General features: G+C 41.8%; 1 protein-coding gene across 5 annotated transcripts in view; it reads right to left on the bottom strand.

The window, feature by feature from the left end:
* SEC24B (SEC24 homolog B, COPII coat complex component) overlaps positions 1–18,172 on the bottom strand; it is a 92,342-nt gene extending 74,170 nt beyond the window's left edge. For 3 of the 5 annotated variants that reach the window (XM_021101683.1, XM_021101680.1, XM_021101679.1), the window contains exons 1-2: positions 17,863–18,055; positions 284–1,030 (exon numbers count right to left, since the gene is read on the bottom strand). In XM_021101683.1, the coding sequence (XP_020957342.1) occupies positions 284–1,030; positions 17,863–17,989 (874 nt within the window). In that variant the 5' untranslated portion in view covers positions 17,990–18,055. Of the gene's footprint in view, positions 1–283; positions 1,031–17,862 lie in introns of all 5 variants that reach the window. The other 2 variants (XM_021101681.1, XM_021101682.1) reach the window with 2 other exon arrangements.

Below are 21,020 nucleotides of genomic sequence, written 5' to 3' on the forward strand. Positions count from 1 at the left end.
TGAAGACATATCAATAAACGTCAACTGAGATTCCCAATCAATGTAAGGAGCCATGCCATACAGGGCAGATGGTTAGGTGGCTAATCATAAATAGGTGAAGATGAGAGGTTCAGGGAGATGCTGCAAAATTCTACAATAAATAAAGCAAATAAAGTGCAAAGGAAAACTAATTTCCAATGTTTCTATGAGGTTACATCATCTTTAACCTTTATGCACATACAAATCAGACTGGAAGTGCACTCGTGTTCTAACCATGCTTTGGTGAGCTTTTCATTCCACCTACCAGTATTTGTTAGGTTGTTGTTGGCTGCAGTCGGGGAGGTATGGTTTCGGACTGGATTGTCTTGGGTTGATGGAAGGCCTGAAGTTGACCATGAAAAAGTATTGTATCCTGAAAGATTCTGCTGCTGGTGGTACGGCTGTGATGGTGGAGGTGGAAGAGGTGATGGATGGCTGATGGCTGTATTTTGCCCAGAAAAAGAATGATCTCTAGTTGGCCGGACAGGTGGTGCATTCTGTGAGGTAAATATTTGTTGCCCATATGGATCTCCAGCAGGTAGAGAAGGATATGAAACACTAGGATACGTAGCATTAGAAACAGTTGACAGAGCATAGTGACCACAAGTAGAGGGAAATCCCTGAGAAGCAACTGAAGAATTGGCAGAGTACATGGCTGGACTACTGTAATGATTCACAAAAGAGGAGTACGGCTGGGAGGCACTCGTATGCAAATGCGATGCTGATGATGCAGCACCTTGGAAAGATCCTGGAGTGGATCCCACAACATGAGGGGCAGGAGGAACCCTGCCATACATCTGCTGTGCTCCTGGCTGTTGGCTGGCTGTATTCGGAGTCAGCACGTTTTGCGTTGGTATCGTATAGAGACCAGAGTAGTAACCAGCACACTGGCTATCCAAGGGCAATGAGGTCATCTTCCCAGGTCCTTGAGAGTAATGTCCTGAGGGAGCAATGTAGTTCTGAGGATGCAGCCCGTACCCAGATGGAACTTGCATTTGATTCTGTGCTGGACCTGAAAAAGAAAAGCAAATATTTACAGGAATTAGTAAGAAGGGAACTCATTCTTCAGCACAGCAGTCATCTAAACGTCGCCCTAATTAATGTACTTCTTCATAATCCCAAAGTGTTCCAAGAATCAGTACTGGGACAGACCCACTGTGGCAGCTGGCCTCCAAGATGCTCCCCAATGACCCACCCCCCCTGGTATTCAAACCCTCCCATGATATACCATGACTGGGCTATGGGACCAATGGCATAGAGCAGAGGTAATGCTATCGTACTCCGGAAGATCGGCCCAGGTCTTCTCCTAGATCACTCAGTGTGGAAGAGCAAAGCTGCCAAGTTGTGGAACGCCCTCTGGAGAAAGCCACGCAGTGAGGAACTGAACTTTCTGACCACTGGCCAAAGGGAAACTGCAGCCTGCCAACAACCACATGAGTGAGCTTGGAAGCAGATCCTTCTTCAGATCCACTGGAGTACTGAGGTAACTACAGCCCCAGCTGACAGCCTGACCACAGTCTCATGAGACCCTGCGCCAGAACCACCCAGCTAGAGCACTTCAGCTCCCTTAGAACCTATGGGATTAAACATCGCTTGTTTTAAGTTGCTAAGTTTTGGGGTATTTTTGTTTTGCAACAATAGACAGCTAATACACCTGGCATGGAAGAAGTTCAAACCTTTCTTACGGGCTTTTTAAAAATTATTATTATAAAAGTAACAATATAGCCACTGTTTTAAAAAAATCCAAACAATGATGAATATAAAAATCACAAGTCCCCTTCTCTTCCTGGTAGCTGATATCCTACCTCCCAGATGGCTAGTTAGTGGTTTCTTGTCTATGCATGTATGTATGTGATGTACACACAAGTATATACATATTTAAACACACAAATAAAGATCATACTACACTTCAGCAACTTGCTTTCTTATACCTAGCACATCCTGGATATCTTTCTCTGTTAACATATATAAATTTTTATTATTTTTCTAAAAGAATTTTTATAGTATTTCATTGTAGAGACATAACATTATTTACCACATTCCCATTAGTGAATATTTATTCCGGGGAGTAAACTAATTTATGAGGTCAGTTTCTGTGATGAATCTGCAGTATAAGTTCTTAGAAGTGAAACTGGACATCCAAAGGATTTGTGCTTTTAAAATTGATCATACTGCCAAATATCTCTCCAAAAATGTCTATCAATTTAAACCTCTCATCAACAATGTTTAAGAATACTTCATCTTCCCAAAACTGAGTGCCATTTTAATCCTTGCCGATCTAATACGTGAGAAACATTTTAGCTTGCAGTCCTTAACTTTGATACTGAGAATCCTTTCAAATGTTCCTTACCTATTTGGGCATCTTTCTGTCATTTGCCTTTTTCCCACAGGACTGTGCTTCCCTTAATCATTTACAAATGCTCTTGTATGTTAAGAAATGTAAGCATATGTTATCATGTGCTGTCTATATTTTCCCTCGGGTTACTGTTTCTCTTGACTTTGTTCATGTTGTCTCTTGCTATAGTTTTCCAATTATTATGAACTGAAATCTTTCATGCTTGGTAAATTTTAAAATCATACTTAGTAGAACCCTCCCCATTCTAATATTATAAAACTATATACTATAAACCCATGTCTTCCTCCAGTGCTTCAATACTTCCATCTTTATGTATTTATCTTTGATCACTATAGAATGTATTTATCAATACCATTAAATTTAATAATCTTAATACAGATTTTCTTATTAGTCTAAATATTACCAAACATATTACACTTTGTTCCACTCACTGTTCTAAAGGCTTTACATATATTCATTCCTTGGACCCTCCTCATAGCTCCTTGAAGTAAACGGTATCATTATAATCATGTATAAATAAGATAAATGAGGCACAAAAGTTAAGTCGTTTAATACAGTCACATACTTAGGAGGTAACATGGCTGGGATATGATTCAAATAATCTGGCTCAAATCAATGATGTGCTGTCCTGGCTACACTAAAATGCTACTATTGCTTTAGCCCAGAGGAAGGTCAATTATCCCAAACAATGGAATCCTAGCCTTGGTGCCAAGCCCAAACTCTAATTATTATAGAATCCAATTTTCCTATCTTATGGAATGAAACAGATATATATCTGTACCATGCCTCAACTTAAAGAATATCCAAAAAACATATTCACAAGCTGTTTCAAGTTCAATGACACAAAGAATGTGCCACTGTATTCCTTGCTATAATAACGTATAAAAATATAAAACAGGGAGTTCCTGCTGTGGCTCAACCGAAACAAATCTGACTAGTATCCATGAGGATGCACGTTCGCTCCCTGGCCTCGCTCAGTGGGTCAGGGATCCAGTGTTACCGTGAACTGGGGTGTAGGTCACAGACAAGGTTAGGATCCCACGTTGCTGTGGCTGTGGTGTAGGCTGGCAACTGTAGCTCCAACTTGACCCCTAGCCTGGAACTTCCATATGCCAGGGGGTGCGGTCCTAAAAAAGTAAAATAAAATAATAAAATAAAATAAAACAAAGCAAAACAGAAAAGAAGTTCCCATTGTAGGCACAGTGCAAATGAATCCAACTAGGAACCATGAGGTTGCAGGTTCAATCGCTGGCCTCGCTCAATGGGTTAAGGATCCAGCATTGCCACGAGCTGTGGTGTAGGTCGGAGACATGGCTTGGATCAGGTGTTGCTGTGGCTGCAGTGTAGATCGGCAGCTGTAGCTCCGATTCGACCCCTAGCTTGGGAACCTCCACATGCGGGTGAGTTCGGCCCTAACAAACAAACAAACAAACAAAACAAAAAAATATTTTTTATCAAAGATATATGGACAATTTCCTTATTTTGTTTTTAATTCCTGCAGAATAATGCAGTGGAACCTTAACCTTTGGTTATTTAAACACACACTGCATGGTGGACACAAAAATAACGTAAACAATCAGGCTGCAAAATCTACACTTCCATAATTTCAAGAATTATACAGAGAACCAAAATCAGGTAACTACTGTTTTATTAGTTACATAATTTATTTTTCTCACAGAATATTATACATGATCATAATTCACTTTAAAGGATTTATTTACTTAAAAGGAAATAAGCATAATAGGCATCTTTCATTAACATGCCAAAAAAAAAAAAAAAGAGTTAAGTGTTCTTCTTCTCTTACTTAAATATTAAAAAAAAAAAAAAAGTAGATTCGGAGTTCTGCTGTAGCTCAGTGGAAACGAATCTGACTAGTATCTATGAGGATGCAGGTTCGATCCCTGACCTTGCTCAGTGGGTTAAGGATACAGGATACAGTGTTGCGGTGAGCTGTGGTGTAGGTCACAGACATGGCTTGGATCTGACGTTGCTGTGGCTGTGGTGTAGGCCGGTGGGCTACAGCTCCGATTTGACCCCTAGCCTGGGAACCTCCATATGTTGTGGGTGCAACCCTAAAAAGAACAACAACAACAAAAAAGATTGGCTACTCTTCCTTACAACAGAAAACACAGCACGGGTACAAATTTATCAATCAAGAGAAGAGCCAAGTCAGAATTAGATAAATCTACCCACTTCATGATTGATTTGGCTCATCCAAGCTACATGATCTGAAAACAGGAAAATAATCATCATGTGCAAGCTACTGAAACGCCATTCTTCTAAAAATAACAGGAATGTTGTATCTGCTGGAATGTATCACAAACGAATTACCCGCCCAAAAAAGCCCATTTACTTTTCAGTCCATCAAAGAAAAGGAAGGTACTTACTACGGGGGAGGGGGGGATTGCAAAGGTAGGGAGAGCTAATTATATGCTGATGCTTACCATTCCTTACAGTATATCAAGATCTAAATGTTCCAAGAGTATCCCCTATAAAAAAAAAAAAAAAAAAAAAAAAAAATCTAGGTGTTCCTTTATGGTGCAGCAGGTTAAAGATTCAGTATTGTCACTGCAGTGGCTTGGGTCACTGCTGTGGTGCAGGTTCAGTCCCTGGCCTGCGAACTTCCACATGCTACAGGCAAGCCCACACCCTACCCCACCAAAGCTAAAATAACTTAATCAAATTAATAACTGTATCAAGACTTTCAAAAGTAAAATTTTTTTAAATATTTAATCAAGTTTTTAAAGTCTGCACTAAAAAGAAAAAAATCAGTTTAAATTGAAAGAAAATATCGAGGACAAGAAAATATTTTACAAAAGTTTGTTATACTGTGACCTAACAAGGTATGGATTTTCTTTTCTTCAATCTTAAAACACATTATAATTCTTAACTTTATCTCAGGGTATACTAAAAATATTAAATATTTGAGCACAGCAAATATTACAAATAAATAATTTATATACACCTATAACTTAAAAAAAACACTCTGTAAATTATGGAAATTTTACTAGTATTAGCATTTTCATTTGCTTATATTTCCTATAACCGCCTCAGCAACTGTAGCAGTTTTAGAACATGGTCCCCAAACTCTTTGATACTCTGCTGATTAAAAGGTGGGGTCTGTCTACTCTCCTTGAACTTGAGCAGGCTTATAACAGCTTCTACCAGTAAAGAAGAACAGGGATTTCAGCATCTGTTTTGTTTGATGGAATATTTGCATGCGGATCCCCAGCAACTCTGTAAGAAAGCCATTTACTCCACAGCTGCCATGATCTAAGGAAGCCAAACAACAAAGAGAGGTCACCACTAGGCATTCGGGTTTGAGGTCTGAGTCTCTGAGTCATTCCAGTCGAAGTGCTAGATATGTCAATAAATGAGCCTTCAAGATCATCCCAGTCTCCAGCCCTCAAAATCGCCTCTGAGTCTTTCCCGTGGAGGCCCTAGACATCCTAGAGAAGAGAACAGCCATCTTTGCTGTGCCCTGTCCAAATTCTTGTTCAACACAATAGGTGAACATAATAAAATGATTGTTCTTAAACAGTTTTGTTGTAATTTGTTATGTACTGATAGCAACTAGAAGAGTAAACTATTTTTAAAAATTAAGAATTCAGATTCTAAAACCAAAATACATAAACAACAAATTACTTTTGGATTATAATCCAAAGAATAAAAGAAAACATGTTCTTGAGCCCATAATAATATAAATGACTGAATAAAATTTAAATGGGAGAAAAGGGGCAAGTCTTCCTTACAGAAAGAATTCCAAATAACATACGAGGAAGGAATGAAGGAAAGAGAAAATCACCACTAGAATTCCTTAGTTGTAATTACTACAGGGAAGAGCCACTGAAGAATGCTAAAATTAGTTGACAAAACTTTAAGCAGAAACAGGATAGTAGCCTCAAAATATCTCCCTAAGAATATTTGTACAGAATATTTATTAATTATTGTGGTGATTTTAACACATGCCCACAAATTATTTGATACACCTCACTCCAGGAAGTGAAGCTTAATTCCTTTTCTGTTGAATGTAGGCTGGACTAACAGAGTAGGAAAAATAAAAAATAGTAACTTTATACAGTAATTTTACAGTGGAGGAATCTGGCACCTGCTATTGACTATGTCCACCCCTCAAATCTGTATGAAGCCCTAACCCCTAATTCGATGGTATTAAGAGATGGGGCTTTGGGGAAGCAATTAGGTTTAGATTAGGTCACGATAGGATAGGATCCTCATGAAGAACTGGTATCTTTATAAGAAGAGGAAAACCAGGAGTTCTCTCATGACTCAGCGCGTTAATGATTCTGCACAGCAGTGGCTCAAGTCACTGCCATGGCGGGGGTATCCCTGCCCTGGAAACTTCGACAGGTGAGGCCACAAAAGAAAAAAAAAATTAAAACAAAAACAAAAAAGGACAGCCACGTGAATCCAGTGAGAAAGACGGAGGTTTACAAGCCAAGAAGAGGAACTTCACCAGAATCCAACTAGACTGGCACCCCAATCTTGAACTTCCAGCCCCCCCAACCTGAGCAAATGCTTTGACTTAATCTTCCCAGCCTACGGTTTTTTGTCATAGACTTAGGAGCCCAAGCTAAGACATCTCTTAAGTCCCCAAGGTTAACGTGACTAGCAATAAAGTAAGTTGATACCACGGAACCCCTGATAGGATATAATAAGGGCACTTCGCCTCTGGGTATGCTTCCCAAAAAAATCACAACCCCAGTCCAATCCTGAGAAAGCAACAGCAAGCCCAAAGTGAGGAACGGTCTTCAAAATAACCAGTACTGTCCAAATCCTGAAAAAGAAAAACTGAGAAACTGTCACAGACCAGAGGAGACTAAGGAAACATGACAACTAAATACAAGGTGGTATCTTGGATTAGATCCAGAAACAGAAAAAAAGAAAAAAAAATTAGTGGAAAAACTGATGAAATGCAAATAAAAGTGTAGTTAACTTTACTTCACTGATGTTAATTTCCTAGCTTTGAAAAAGGTATCACAGTTTTATAAGATGTTAAAACGTGAAAGGAAGACGTAAGACTTTAGCGGAAGCTAAGTGAAGGGTATTTACTGCATTTTCTGTACTTCTGCATCACTTCTGCAAATCTAAAATGATTGTGAAATAAGATATTTTAAAAACATCAATTAAAAAAAAAGTGCTGTGGGGGAAAAAATCGAATTGTAATGTATACATGTAAGGATAATCTGACCCCCTTGCTGTACAGTGGGAAAATAAAAAAAAATATTAAAAAAAAAAGTGCTGGAAATGACTTACTAAATCAATTGTAGGACAAATTTTTGTACAGAAATGTCTATTCCAAAGAGCCACTAGAGTGATTTTCCTAAAAAGCAAATCTGTCATTTCCTTGTTTAAGCCTTTCTAATGTTTTTTCTTGCCATCAAAAAAAAAAAAAAAAAAAAAAAAAAAGATTCAAACTCTTCAACATGGCCTGTAAGACAGTGCAGGACAGAATAACCCCTCCTCACCCCTTACGTCCACATCCTAATCCCTGGAACCCGTGAATATGCCAGGTTACATGGTACAGGGGACCTGGGGTTGCAGACAGTGTCAGGGTTGTTAATCAGCTAATCTTGGAAGAGGGAGCATATCCTTGATAATCCGGGTCAGCTCAATGCAATCAAGAGGGTCTTTAAACGTGGAAGATGGAAGCAGAAGAGAGTCAGAGGGAGATGTGACGACACAAGATCCCTCTGAGAGATGCAGTGTTGCTGGGTGTGAAGGCAGACAGAGTGGGCCCTGAGCGAGGAATCTGGGCTGCCTCTAGAAGCTGGAATAAAGCAGAGAAATGGATTCTCTCCTAGAGCCTCTAGAAGTGAATGCAGCCCCAGAGACATCTGGATTTTAGCCCAGTTAGACTTCTAACCTACAGAAGGTGAATTTAGGTTTTAGGCCACCAGTTCGTGGTAATTTGTTACAGCAGCAAAGAGAAAACCAATGCAAAGGTCCTTCATGATCTGACCCCTGCTTACCTCTCCTGATTCCTCGAGCTCAGCACTCCTCCTCACAATGATTTCCAAAAGGTATGCCGTAACATACTGCAAGTCCTCACAGGGGTCTGCCAAAGTGTGATCAATAAATACGACGCAATTCTGCTGTAACGGAGAATGCCTACTGTCCTGGTGAAGTAACACAGAATACTGACCCGGGAGGAAGAGGTACAGCTTGCCACAAGAAAAGCAAAAGAGCCAGCGCATCAGGTCAGCTTGTATACTAGGACTCTGCCCCAAGTGGCCATTAAAAAGGTTGGTTAGGGCAGAATACAATTAAGTTGCCTTGTCAAGACTTCTGAAGAGGATCAAGGGAACATGGTATTTTTATGAAACTTGCTTTTTCTAAACACAGGTATGGAAAGTTTAATTCCTTCAAGAATGCCACCAAAAACTTTAGCACTGAAGTAGCCATGAGTGGGAAAGGCTGAGACTCACTATTCCACATATACTCCCTACCATACAGAATTTTTCGTAAGCCAAGCTTGTGCACCTCTGCCCATTCACACAGCCCCTTCTCTCTACCTGGAACCGTAAAACAAAAACCCTTCCCCCTTCATCTGCAGTACTCAGTTCAGCACTTTCTCTAGAAAACATTCTCTAATTCTGTAAGTAGATGCCTGTTTAATGTCACAGTACAGTATTTGGGGCCACTATGACAGTGCTTTCCAACAGTGCTTTCCACACAGAACTGTAAGTGTCTAGCTGTACCCTCTACAAGTAAGTGAAAAACTTGGGCCAAGTTTGCTCTCAGCTCCATCATATCCCTAACGCTTAGGATAGTGACTGGTTCATGGAAACCATTATTATATTTTGAAAAAATAAAGCCCAGAATATAATCATCAAATATTTCTGTATTAGGCCTTTACTCACCACAATTATCATATCAACAAGGACTATATGATATTTGAAGAGAAAGAATACAAAATTTAAGAGCTTCCATTATGTAAAGTAATTTAATACCCTACCACCAGAACAAATACACAAGTTCAAATTTTTTTTGACCTTGGCATTCTACACTTTTTACTCTGCAATATTTCAACTATAAGAATATTTGAAACAAAAGAAAATTTAAAAATCTAACGTATTTCATTACATCTAAAGTGTTTTGACGTTGCCACTTTTTTCCTTCTTACTAGATGTATGCGTTTCCTATAGCAAGTGTATTAAATTACCACAAATTTAGTGCCTTAAAATTAACACAGATGTATTCTTTTATAGTTCTGGAAGTCAGAAAACCAAAATCAGTTTCACTGGGCTCATGTCAAAGTGTCTGGTTCCTTCTGAGGCCTGAGGAGAGAATCCACTTCGTTGCCATTTTCAGTTTCGAGTGACCACCTGCATTCTTTCGGCTTATGGCGCTTCCTCCACCTTCAAAGCACATCATTCTAACCTCTGCTTCTATGGTCACTGTACCTTCTCTGCAGGCTGACTCCTCCAGTTTCTAATAAGGATGGTTGTAATTATATCAGGCCCACCCAGATCTAGTATAACCTCTCCAGCTTTTTAATCGCAGCTGCAAAGGTTTCAGGGATTAGGAAAGAATACTGAGAAGGGGACACTATGGGGAAGGGTACACTATTCAGCCTACCACATCAGGTGTCAGTGGCAGATTTTTCACAACTATAAGGTGATTTCCACCAATTTTGAAATTCCACCAGTTCTAAGATGCACCCCAATTTTAGAGGTGAAAATGGTGAAAAAAAAGTGTCTTAGAAACAATGAGTAACTTAATTATCGCATCTACCAAAGAGCATAACACAGCATCTCACAAAAAAAGCATCAATAAAGAAACCACTGAAAAACAGAAAAACTCAGGTAATACATAGTCTCTAAGAGAACTGTAAATTTTTTCCTCCACTACTCATACCCAGATGAGTAATATCACCATGAGGCCAGAACTATACATTTTTAACTTCAAGTAAGTATGTCTGTATAAAAGAGGGAAATAGATTATTCTAACACATTATCTAATCATTATTAAAATCTGACTTGAGAAGTAAACGAAAGATTTTTTAACAAATAGTCTGGATACCTTTTCAATGTAGCTGCTGAGCTGTTAGCCTGACTGATACTATCATACATAAGCTAGAAACAGCCTCTGATTTTCTGTAAGCATCTATGTGAGAGTAAATTATCACAAGATACCCCAAGAACAGATCTGCCTCAGTGACATAATCTCCTTCCAGAGATTAGATTTTTACCAAAGAAAAACTGATTCTATTTCTACTTCAGGCAAACCCGACATAAAAATCAAAACTTAAAGCAAGTATTTTCTGGAATGTCTAGTCACCATACAAAAAAAAAAAAAAATCATAGCCTCTCTAAATAAGTTTCCTCATTCCCTACCACCCCTCAGAGAAGCAACATTTTTAATATAAAGAATATGTTTCCTTACTCTTTTCCTGAACTGAATTTCAACTTTTTAAAAAGTCAGATTAAAAGTTTTCATTATCTTCAGAGTTCCCGTAGTGGCTCAGTGGTTAACAAACCTGCCCAGTATCCATGAGGACTCAGGTTTGATCCCTGGCCTCGCTCAGTGGATGAAGGATTCAGTGTTGCCGTGAGCTGCGGTGTAGGTCGAAGACTCGACTCAGATCTGGAGCTGCTGTGGCTCTGGCATAGGCCAGCAGCTGTAGCTCCAATTCGACCCCTAGCCTGAGAACCTCCATATGCTATGGGTGCGGCCCTAAAAAAAAAAGCCAAAAAAAAAAAAAAAAGTTTTCATTATCTTCAAAGAACATATCAAGGTCAGCAAAATACAAGTTCCTCTATCCTACTGAGATACAATTCTCACTAATCTGGAGAAGCAGAATCAAATCTAAGAATGTAATCCATTCATTTCAGAACAACCAAGAAGTAGTCAATATTGAGCCAGGATGCACGTTAACAATCCCCCTTATTGAGACATTCAAATACTGCCGAACCAGCTGGTAAACAGCCACAGCACCCTCCCCCCCCCGCCCCCGCCCCGACCCTGCTTCCAGTTACACCCCACCCCCACCCCCACGCTGGGCCCTTGCTCGCCCCACTCATGATCCAGCAACATCACATTCTGACAGGATCCTACTCCAGTGTCAAGGCTGATATCCATGCAGTGGTCAGCACACACAGCACTGACTACCAAATATTCTAAATATACTACCCCACAAATAAAGATTAATAACATTACTAAAACACATTCTGTAAGAAGCATAAAGTATGTGCACATGCGCCCCTAAAATTAAAAACCCCAGTGATTTAAAAAATGGGGAGTCCCAATCGCATCTGGATATGTCGGATTATTCCTTCTAATGGAAGACCAATAGCCCCAACGGCGACTGTTGCAGTAACTGCTGGCAGGCACAGCCGATGCAACAATTTGGATGAAATTTCACCACATTAAGTGTAGACTGTTCCTGCCACTCTGTCAGTTGTCCTTTTTGGATGCCATGATAATGAGTGCTAAGAGTGAAGGGGTCAAAAGGAGACAGTTATTGGTTGAAAACCTACCACATGACCAGGTACTGAGCTTTTCTTTCTTCCCTCCTTCCTCCCTCTTTTCTTTCCCTTTCTTTTCTTTTCTTTGCCACACCTGCAGCATATGGAAATGCCCAGGCCAGGAGCTGAACCAGAGCTACAGCTGTGGCTTATTCTACCTTGCGGCAGTGCCTGATTTTAACCATTGAGCAAAGTCAGGGATCGACATACTCACTGAGACGACAGCAGGTCCTTAACTCATTGAGCCACAACAGGAACTCCTGCGCTTTTCTTTTCTGGATCACTATGGTCATTTTATAAACAGGGATGTGAAAGGTCACTAATTCATACATATTCAAATATTTGGGAAGTAGTGAAGAAGCCGGGCATTGCAGATTCCAAAGCCCATTTCACAATACCTGTTTCTAAGAAATACTTAGGAAAAACAAGCGAGTTAGGACTTGGCCACTGGCTAGGCAAGGTTATTTTCCTACTCCCTCTCCCCTCCCTACCTCATCCTCCTTTTCCTCAGTTCCTCTTACAGGCAGCTTTCAGCTAACAATTTGGGAAGACTTTTTTTTTTTTTAAAGAATCTACTGTTTTGCTGAATTGCTCTTTTTAAAAAATTTTACGGCCACACCTACAGCATACAGAAGTTCCCAGGCTAAGGGTCGAATCAGAGCTGCAGCTGCCGGCCAGAGCCATGCCAGATCTGAGCCGAATCTGCGACCTACACCATAGCTGTGGCCAACACCGGATCCTTAATCCATTGAACCAGGCCCGGGATCGAACCTGCAGCCTTGCCAACATTCTGTTGGCCAACACTCTGTTGGGTTCTTAACCCGATGAGCCACAACAGGAACTCCGATTTTGGAACACTTAAAAGCAATTAAACCCCTCTTCCCACAAACCAGCTAGCTGAGGCAGTGGCCTAGCAGAGGAAATCTTCCAAGACAAGACGCACGGGAAGAAGGGCTGGTCAGTGTAAGAAAATAAGAGTCAATTTCTCTTACTCAAGTAAGAGTGCCAACTGCCTGCTGCCACTGGGAATACTTGAGGAAAACTCACATGGTCTTTGCCACCTGAAGAATTTATATCCCAGTATTCTGAAGGAAATGAAAGGAAGGGGACTCTTATTTACTAAGAGTCTCACTTTGCTAAGCAGCAGGTACTTTGAAAACAGCATCTCAGAGTTACCGTGTGGCTCAGCAGGTTAAGGATCCCGGTTTGTCACCGCAGCGGCTCAGGTCACTGCTGTGGTGCAGGTTGGATCCCTCGGCCTGGAACTTCTACACACCGCAGGTGTGGGGGAAAAAAAAAAAGCGCACCTCAACTAAGGTAACCCTCTCAACAACCCTACGAGGAAGATATTATTATCCTCTGAAGCACAGAGATAGATGTTAAGTTAATTTTCTCCACAAAACCCCGGGCTATAGCAGAGCTTACAACCTTTCACTGGCCCACAGGTTCTCATGGTGCTCAGCCTCTTGGAAATAACAGTGGCTTCCCTGGGGCTGAATATAACATGATCTGCTCTAACACGCAGTGCTGACTGTGAGGATGCGCTCACTCATTTCTAAGATTTAAGACTGGCTTAAAACCTGTTCTATTTCAGTGTCTTTAGCATCTAATACTTCAGGGTTTACAGATGAATCCGAAAAATGGAAGTGAGCTGAAATACCAGGATCAGGGGCAATGAACATGAGTGAGAAAATCATTACAGATATAATCTTAGAAATTAGATATGAAGGTATATTACAGATGTAATCTCTGAGGGGGAGGGAGTGAGGTGGGAACGAAAAGACACTGAAAATTACTAAAGTGATACATACAGCAACAAAAAATACAAATTGAACCCAGATAAAAAAGACACAAAGTGAGGAAATATATACATTTTTAAAATCTTTGAGATATCTCTTCGTTAGCTTTGGGGGAAATTATATATGCAGAAAGTTATACCACAGCAATATCTTCATGAGAGGATCTGATGCTTCTGGTTAGCTACAAAGGAAGAGTAGAAACATGAGACACACCAGACACTGTGCTGATCAAAAGGAACTTCCTTCAGGCACACCAAGGTGATGTGTATCATTTTAAATTTTGCATGTGCTCTCCAAGTGGAAGGGTTCCCATAACCCACCAGACATTACTGCTGAGCTAATAGTACATTTATGTGTAGCTTCCATAATGAATTCTGGTAATTCCCATTACTATCTCATCCTTCTTGCATTATTGACAATTAAAATGATAAAACCAGAGTTCCCATTGTGGCTCAGTAGTAACCAACCCAACTAGTATCCATGAGGAGGCGGGTTCGATCCCTGACCTTGCTCAGTGGGTTAAGGATCCAGCGTTGCCATGAGCTGTGGTACAGAATGCAGACATGCCTCGGATTCTGCATGGCTGTGGCTGTGGTATAGGTCAGCAGTGGCTGGGATTTGACCCCTAGCCTGGGAACCTCCATACGCAGCAGGGGCGACCCTACAAAAAGCAACAAATAAATAAATAAATAAAACTACCAGTAGTATCCTTCTTAGAAAAAGGATATGGAAGCACATTTTCACTTGAAAATGAGCACCTTTTGCCTCCTAAAAGTAGAATTAAAAAGCAGTGTTTTATAGATAAATCTAGGTTCTTCTCCCTCCCAAAATACACTTAAAAGACCTCTTTCAAATTAAGTCAATTGGGAGAAACTACAGGGTTATGCCATCATTACCAGGAAATTATTCACTGAATCTTTCCTTGTTTGAGGATTCAGCTTTGAAGCAACTCTCAAAAGGCAGAGCAAAAGTTGAAAAATATTCAACTAATACTTCATATGGAAACACAAATAATTACAAAATGCCCATATGCTGCTCAATGAAAAACCGAAGTGCAGAACTAGAAGGAAGTACAGAAAGGAAGTTTAAGAACTATTTCACAAACTCAAAGAAGTTAAATCGTATCTTCAAATAAACAAGGGAAAGCATGTTCACAGTTAAAAACAAAAAACACGGAAAAATAATGAAGTCTGGGTTTCTGCCTCTCTATCCTTTCCAATGTCAAAGTTTCTAATAAGAGAATTCTTAGAGTCTGGGAACAGAAAGAGATATGGACTTGGAACTAGGAAGACTGAATGAGACTTCATTTAACAAAGGTTTAATGAGGAGTTCCCTGGTAGCCTAGGGGGTTGAGGACTCAGCATTGTTGCTGCTATGGTGTGGATTCCACCCTTGGCCTGAGAACTTCCACCTGGTGTGGGTACAGCAAAAAGAAAGAAAGAAAGAAAAAGAAACCCAAATGCTTAATGAGACTGTAGCACGTCCTAGGCCTTGAATATACAGCAGTGAACAGGAGACCACCTGCTAACCTCAAGAAGCTTATACAGGCTTTGATGGTGTAAAACACCCCCCAAAACCTTCTTGGGTCCTGATTTCATCTCTTAAATTAGAAAAGTAAATCAGGTATTTTACAGAATGTGTTCCAAAAACATCTGGACTGCCACTCCTATTTTTTTTCTTTTTCTTTTCCTTCCCCAGTGGTCCCAAGACTCCACACATGCCACTGCTCCACATAGGAACTTCTCCACCCCTATTTTAACCACAACTGCTCTGTTTTTTTTTTTTTTTTCCTGATTTCTCCATCACGGCTCTACATACAATTTCCTGTGGGAAAAATCTTTTTAAAAACATGTTTGGTAACTACTAAAGTAAGTGATTAAGAGATATCATCCCAGTGTTACAATTCTGAACTTTGTAACATTTCATACTCGTATTTCTGACCTATTTCTTTTTCATCATGACTGGAATTTCAGAGACATACTAGTTTACATAGGGTTAAAGAAACAATCACAAACCAGAATCACTGCTTATTCGTTATCTATGGATGCCAAATACCACGTAGCAAAAATTAATTTTTTCTAAGATTAACAAACAAAACTCACAAAAACAGATTTGATCTTATTTACCACTTAACCTACTTACTTCCACAAAAACAAACAAACCAAAAGTAACTCTTATTTCTTTATCTGAATTTCCATCTCCTTAGCATTTAAGGCCTTTCTGCAACTGGACCCCTTTTAAGTATTCTTTTCAGCTTTAGGGCCTTGGGTTTTCCCTCCCACCCAGCACCCTTTGTGCCCATTTTCAGACTTTTGTTTGTGCCCTCAAGAGGGTCTGGCCCTCCTACCTCTACCTGTCAAATCCCTCAAGGTCATAAACAATTTGAATGTCACCAAAACACAGGTCAATTTGGGAGACAGGCAGGGAGTCTGTCTTATCTACTAAGCTAATCTTGAGTCCCGAACTGGCAAGCATGCAACAAATGTTGAAATGAACTGATTATGTCAAAGGAAAGTAACGACCACAAACAACAGAAATCAAGCAGCATCTATATTTGGCTTCTAAATGTATGAACTGATTTGTTTTTACAGATTTTACATCCTGATTACAACTGGTATCTTGGTATTCCTTGAGCATTCACAAAATTTCTAAGGCTGAGGTAAATACTGGCCACTTTAGAAACTGTTCCCTAAGACAATAAGGCATACTCAGAAAATCTAAAAGACACCCACAATCCTCGGAGCACCATTAAACATTGATTTACAATACTCTAAAAGACTTGGTATCTCTTCCTAAATTATCATGTTTTAGTTCCTCCACACATAAAGCTTTTTTACAAACAAAGACAAGAATTTATATTAAGTTTACAAGAACAAAACTGCTCACAAATGATATATTCATGTATGTTCAGAACAGAAGCACAAAAGCTACTATACTGTTCACATTAAACACCCATATAGTAAACAATGATCATGAAAGTAAAGCATGTGATACTGACAAGTATGGCTGATTCAAAGGATATTAAGGCTAAGCCACATCACCTTTGAGTCCTGAAAAAAATGCAACTTCTGGTTCTCAGAACAAACTGCAAGCTTGAAAAGCATCAACAAAGATGTTGGCTGACCTGATTTACAAAGTCCAGTCAATTTTCATTAACAGGTTGGATAAAATAGGTCAGTCCAACCATCATTTGAAGAGTATCTGCAGACTGTTCTCTTACAAACGCAGTCATTATTCAATTACTTTCCACAGTTCTCCTCTGAAACACTATCGTCTATAAAGAGAGCCCTCCCCACCTCCCCGGCCGCATCCAGGAACATTCCAAATCTCAAGATTAGGGAATGGATATCCTAGAGCTGATCATTTTTCAGCTGAAACTCCTGCATACCAAAAGCCCATGACCTTAGCACCAAAGCAGCTTTCCCGTTGCACTGGCTGCTGCCGTTGGGAAGGCCCTGCCTCAAACAGGACCAACTCTGTCACGTTTTTTGGATTTATGAAAGTGCAGCTGGGGGTGGGGTGGAGTGGGGAACCTGCCAGATCTAAAAGTATTCGTTTAAATCCGTTTGACACCTGCCTCCTTCAAACACGACAAACTCCAAACATTTGAGCAGCCGCCGCAGCAGCATTGGACAGATCTTGAGGCCAAACTAGGTCAGGGTTACGGTTACACTTACGTTGCACATTAACACCCTTTGTCTACAAACTTGAACACTAAGTTAAGTTCCCTTCCAGGCAGCGTGCTCGCTGGGCCTCAGAATCGGTGCAGTCTTCCCGAGACAAGAAGGGCACCAACCACCCTGCTCCATGGCTACACCAGCCTTCTCCGGACCACGCACTCTGCGGCCTCGGCAAGGCCGGGTCTCTCGGAGAAGGGGTCGCTTGGGGGTAACTCTCCTGCGCCCAAGCTGCATAACACGGATTTCACAGGGTATCTGGGCTCCCCCTTTTCTAGGGCCCCTACTTATCCGGGCGGTTTCGTGCCTGGGGTCACACTACCGTAACAGCCCAGGGCCCCGATTCCCCAGGTCTGAACCCCCGCCGGGGCGCCCCTCCCCCCACGCCCGAACCCTGCAGCCCCCCTCCCCCGACCCTTACAGCCCCCCTTCCCACCAGCCCCGCCACCGCCCCGCCCGGTCGGGCCGCGCAGGCTGCCGGGCCGGCACTAGGCCCCGCGCTCCGCCCCGGCTGCCCGCCTCACCGTTCTGCTGGTGCGGCCCCAAGCCCGGGACCGCGGGCGCGGCGGCTCCTGGGGCGGCGGCTCCGCCAAGCTTGGGAGGGATCCGGGCGCTGGCGGCCGGATGAGGAGACCCGGCAGGAGCCGACATGACGGCGCTACTGGCGGCGGCCGCGGCTCTGCTTCGGGGAGGTGGGCGGAGGGAAAGGAAGGCGGGGCCGGAGAGGAAGAGGAAGGAACGCGCGCGGCGTCACCGAGGGAGTCACCCGGGACCGCGGCGGGAGTGCCGCGCTCCACCCCGGAGCTCAGCTCGCCGCCGCGGGTGCCGGGACCCCGGTCCGCTCCGCCCGGCCCTGCCCTGTCCTGCCCTGCTCTGCCCTGCCCTGCCCTGCCGCCGCCCCGAGCCGGGAACCGCGGGACTCCCACCCCGGGTCGCTCACCGCAAGCGCGGGCGGCGAGCGCCGCAGCGCCCCCTGCAGGCGGAGCCCGGCGCGCCCAGGCCGGAGGCAGGGCCCGGGGCGGCGGCCTGCCGGCCAGCCCTACAACCTCCGGGCCCGGCGGAGCTGCTGAGGCCTCCCGGCGAGAGGGATGGATCCGGATAGTAGGGGCTCTGGGCCCACTTTCACGTGGGGTGGAGGCTGGAGCGCTGCGGGCCGGGATGGGGCAGTGCCGGGAGAGGGGTTTGGGAGCTGCGGGGTGACATCCGGAGCCCCGGGCAACGCCGGGCTGGACTGACCCCACTCACCATTCCTCGGAAGAGGAACCCTGGGTTTGGCTTTGTACTTATTTTAATCCTGAGGGTTTTTCTTTTTTTTTTTTTTTAATTTCCTTTTTCTCCCTTAAGGTTAAATTCCAAAGGAAATAGGCATTCCAGCTTCTCGTCCGTGGGGAATTACAATCCCGGGCAAAGGAAGAGGAATTTACTTAAAATCACTGACTTAAACCGGGAAAGGGGGTACTAGAGTAAGAGAAACTGAAGGGCAAACTTTATCTGCCTCATGATTTTTTGCAAGGGGTTGGCTCATCCTGTTAGGATTGAAAAGAGGAGCTGTAGCATCCGAAGCAGGAATTCAGCTTGCTTTGTCTACCTTGATGAAATCTTTGAATCTCCGGTCTGTCCCAGCATGCTAAGTGGCAAGCAAGCCCTGGAGTTCATCACTCAAGTCATTTTGCCATCGTTCGGAATCCCGAGTGTGCCACAATCATTCTGTATTAGAAATGAAATTGTTCAAAAACAGCAAATTCCGAATGGGTTCCAGCAAGATATTTCTGGAGTGACAAGGCTAATTACTGAATGATTATGCCAAGCATAAAATGCCCTATAGCCCGAGAAAAATGCAAAGCTTCACTTTAGTTGTGGCCATGAATTAATGATACTTTGTGTTCGATACACCAAATGAATTACAAACAGGATTTCAGTAGCTGGATTTGGACTTTTTAAAATTTGTCTTTACTCTTATTTCCATAATTCTGGTTAATTTTTCCTTTTCATTTTATACACGGATAAGCAACTTAAACAATAGTTTACATTATCATAACCAGAAGCTAAAATATACTAGTTCCTGCATGTGAAAAATACCTTAAGCTAAATTCGTAGGTTTTAAAAACCAATGATGTTTTTAAATGTAAATTTTTAGAATCTTTAGAGAAAATTATATTGTGCACAGAAGACAGTCCTGTCCTGGAAAGCAATATCCCATTAATAAAAACTGCTTGAATTTTTAACATTTTGGGTAGATAATTTCAAAGAAATAAAATGTAAGAGAAAGTAGTATAATAGATCATCAAATATTCACCAACCAGCATCACTTGTTAGTTCAGGGCTAATTTTGCTTCATCTATACTGACACCAACCTCCATCCTCCCCGGATTATCTTGAAACAAATCTCGTACTTTATTGGTAAGTATTCAATACGTATCTCTAAATATAAAACAAACACAATACCACTATTATACCTAAAATCATTAAAAAAAATCTTTAAAAAATATTTCCTTGGTATCATCAAATATACAGTCCAGAGTGGTCTTTTGAGTTTTAGGATTTTTTACGATACTTTATACTCCTTCTAAACAAAATGGGCAAGTGCTTTTCCACAAAAACCTAAGCCCCTGCACGAGCACACTCTACTTCATCAAGATTACACAAGGAGGTCTCTGGTGGGTCAGCAGGTTAGTGATCTGGCATTGTCACTGCTGTGGCTTGGCCACTGCTGTGGCACAGGTTCAAACCCTGGCCCAGGAATTTATGTATGCCTCAGGCACAAACCTCCTCCCCACCCAAAAAAATAGATAAATAAATAAAGACTATGCAATTACAGATTCCAGCATTTCCTGGTAAGAAAATAACTAGGCAATTGGCTTTCTGCACCTGGACTATAGCCTCTTGAGTGTAACAAGCCCAAGCCCATTTTCATCACAGTATGTGGAATGAAAGTGAACCCTGTCTCTTTAAGGGAGACTCCTAAAGAGAACTGGGACCCTATATATACATATTTTGCTTTTTTAGGGCTGCAATCTCGGCATGCGGAGGTTCCCAGGCTAGGTATGGAATCAGAGCTACAGCTGCCGGCTTACACCACAGCTCATGGCAACACCAGAATCCTTAACCCACTGAGCAAGTCCAGGGATCGAACCTGCAACCTCATGGTTCCTAGTCAGATTCATTTCTGCTGCGCCACAGTGGGAACTCCCAGGACCCTATATTTTAACAGATCATCCCTACGGTCTTGATCACCTAAGCTGCTTCTACTTGCCTACTAGTTCACCATAGTATTTTCTAGCATTTTTATGGGAATCTTTTGCATAACAGATCCTGTATGAAAATATGTTGTTTTGCTCTATTCCTTTAAGTCCCCTGACTACTACTCAGTGAAGAATAGGAGGAAAAGGATGAAGGATTGAATGAATGCTTAACCATGAACCGGGCACTGTGCTAGTCACTTTAGATATATATTTTTTCCCAGTTTGTCCTTTCCATAATTCTATAGGATATTTTTCTTATCCCCTTTTACTAGAGGAAACTAAGGCTTATATAAAGTGCAAATAATCTAAGTAAAAATCATGAATTTGTAAATAGAACCAGAGCTCAGAGCAAAGTCTGTGTAGCTGAAAAATCTTTGCTCTATTCACTACAGGCTATATACTTGGTGCATTTACATTTTTCCTCCTAAAGCTATGCTAAT

The sequence above is a fragment of the Sus scrofa genome, chromosome 8 (genome assembly GCF_000003025.6).
Source record: "Sus scrofa isolate TJ Tabasco breed Duroc chromosome 8, Sscrofa11.1, whole genome shotgun sequence".
Lineage (NCBI taxonomy): Eukaryota > Metazoa > Chordata > Mammalia > Artiodactyla > Suidae > Sus > Sus scrofa.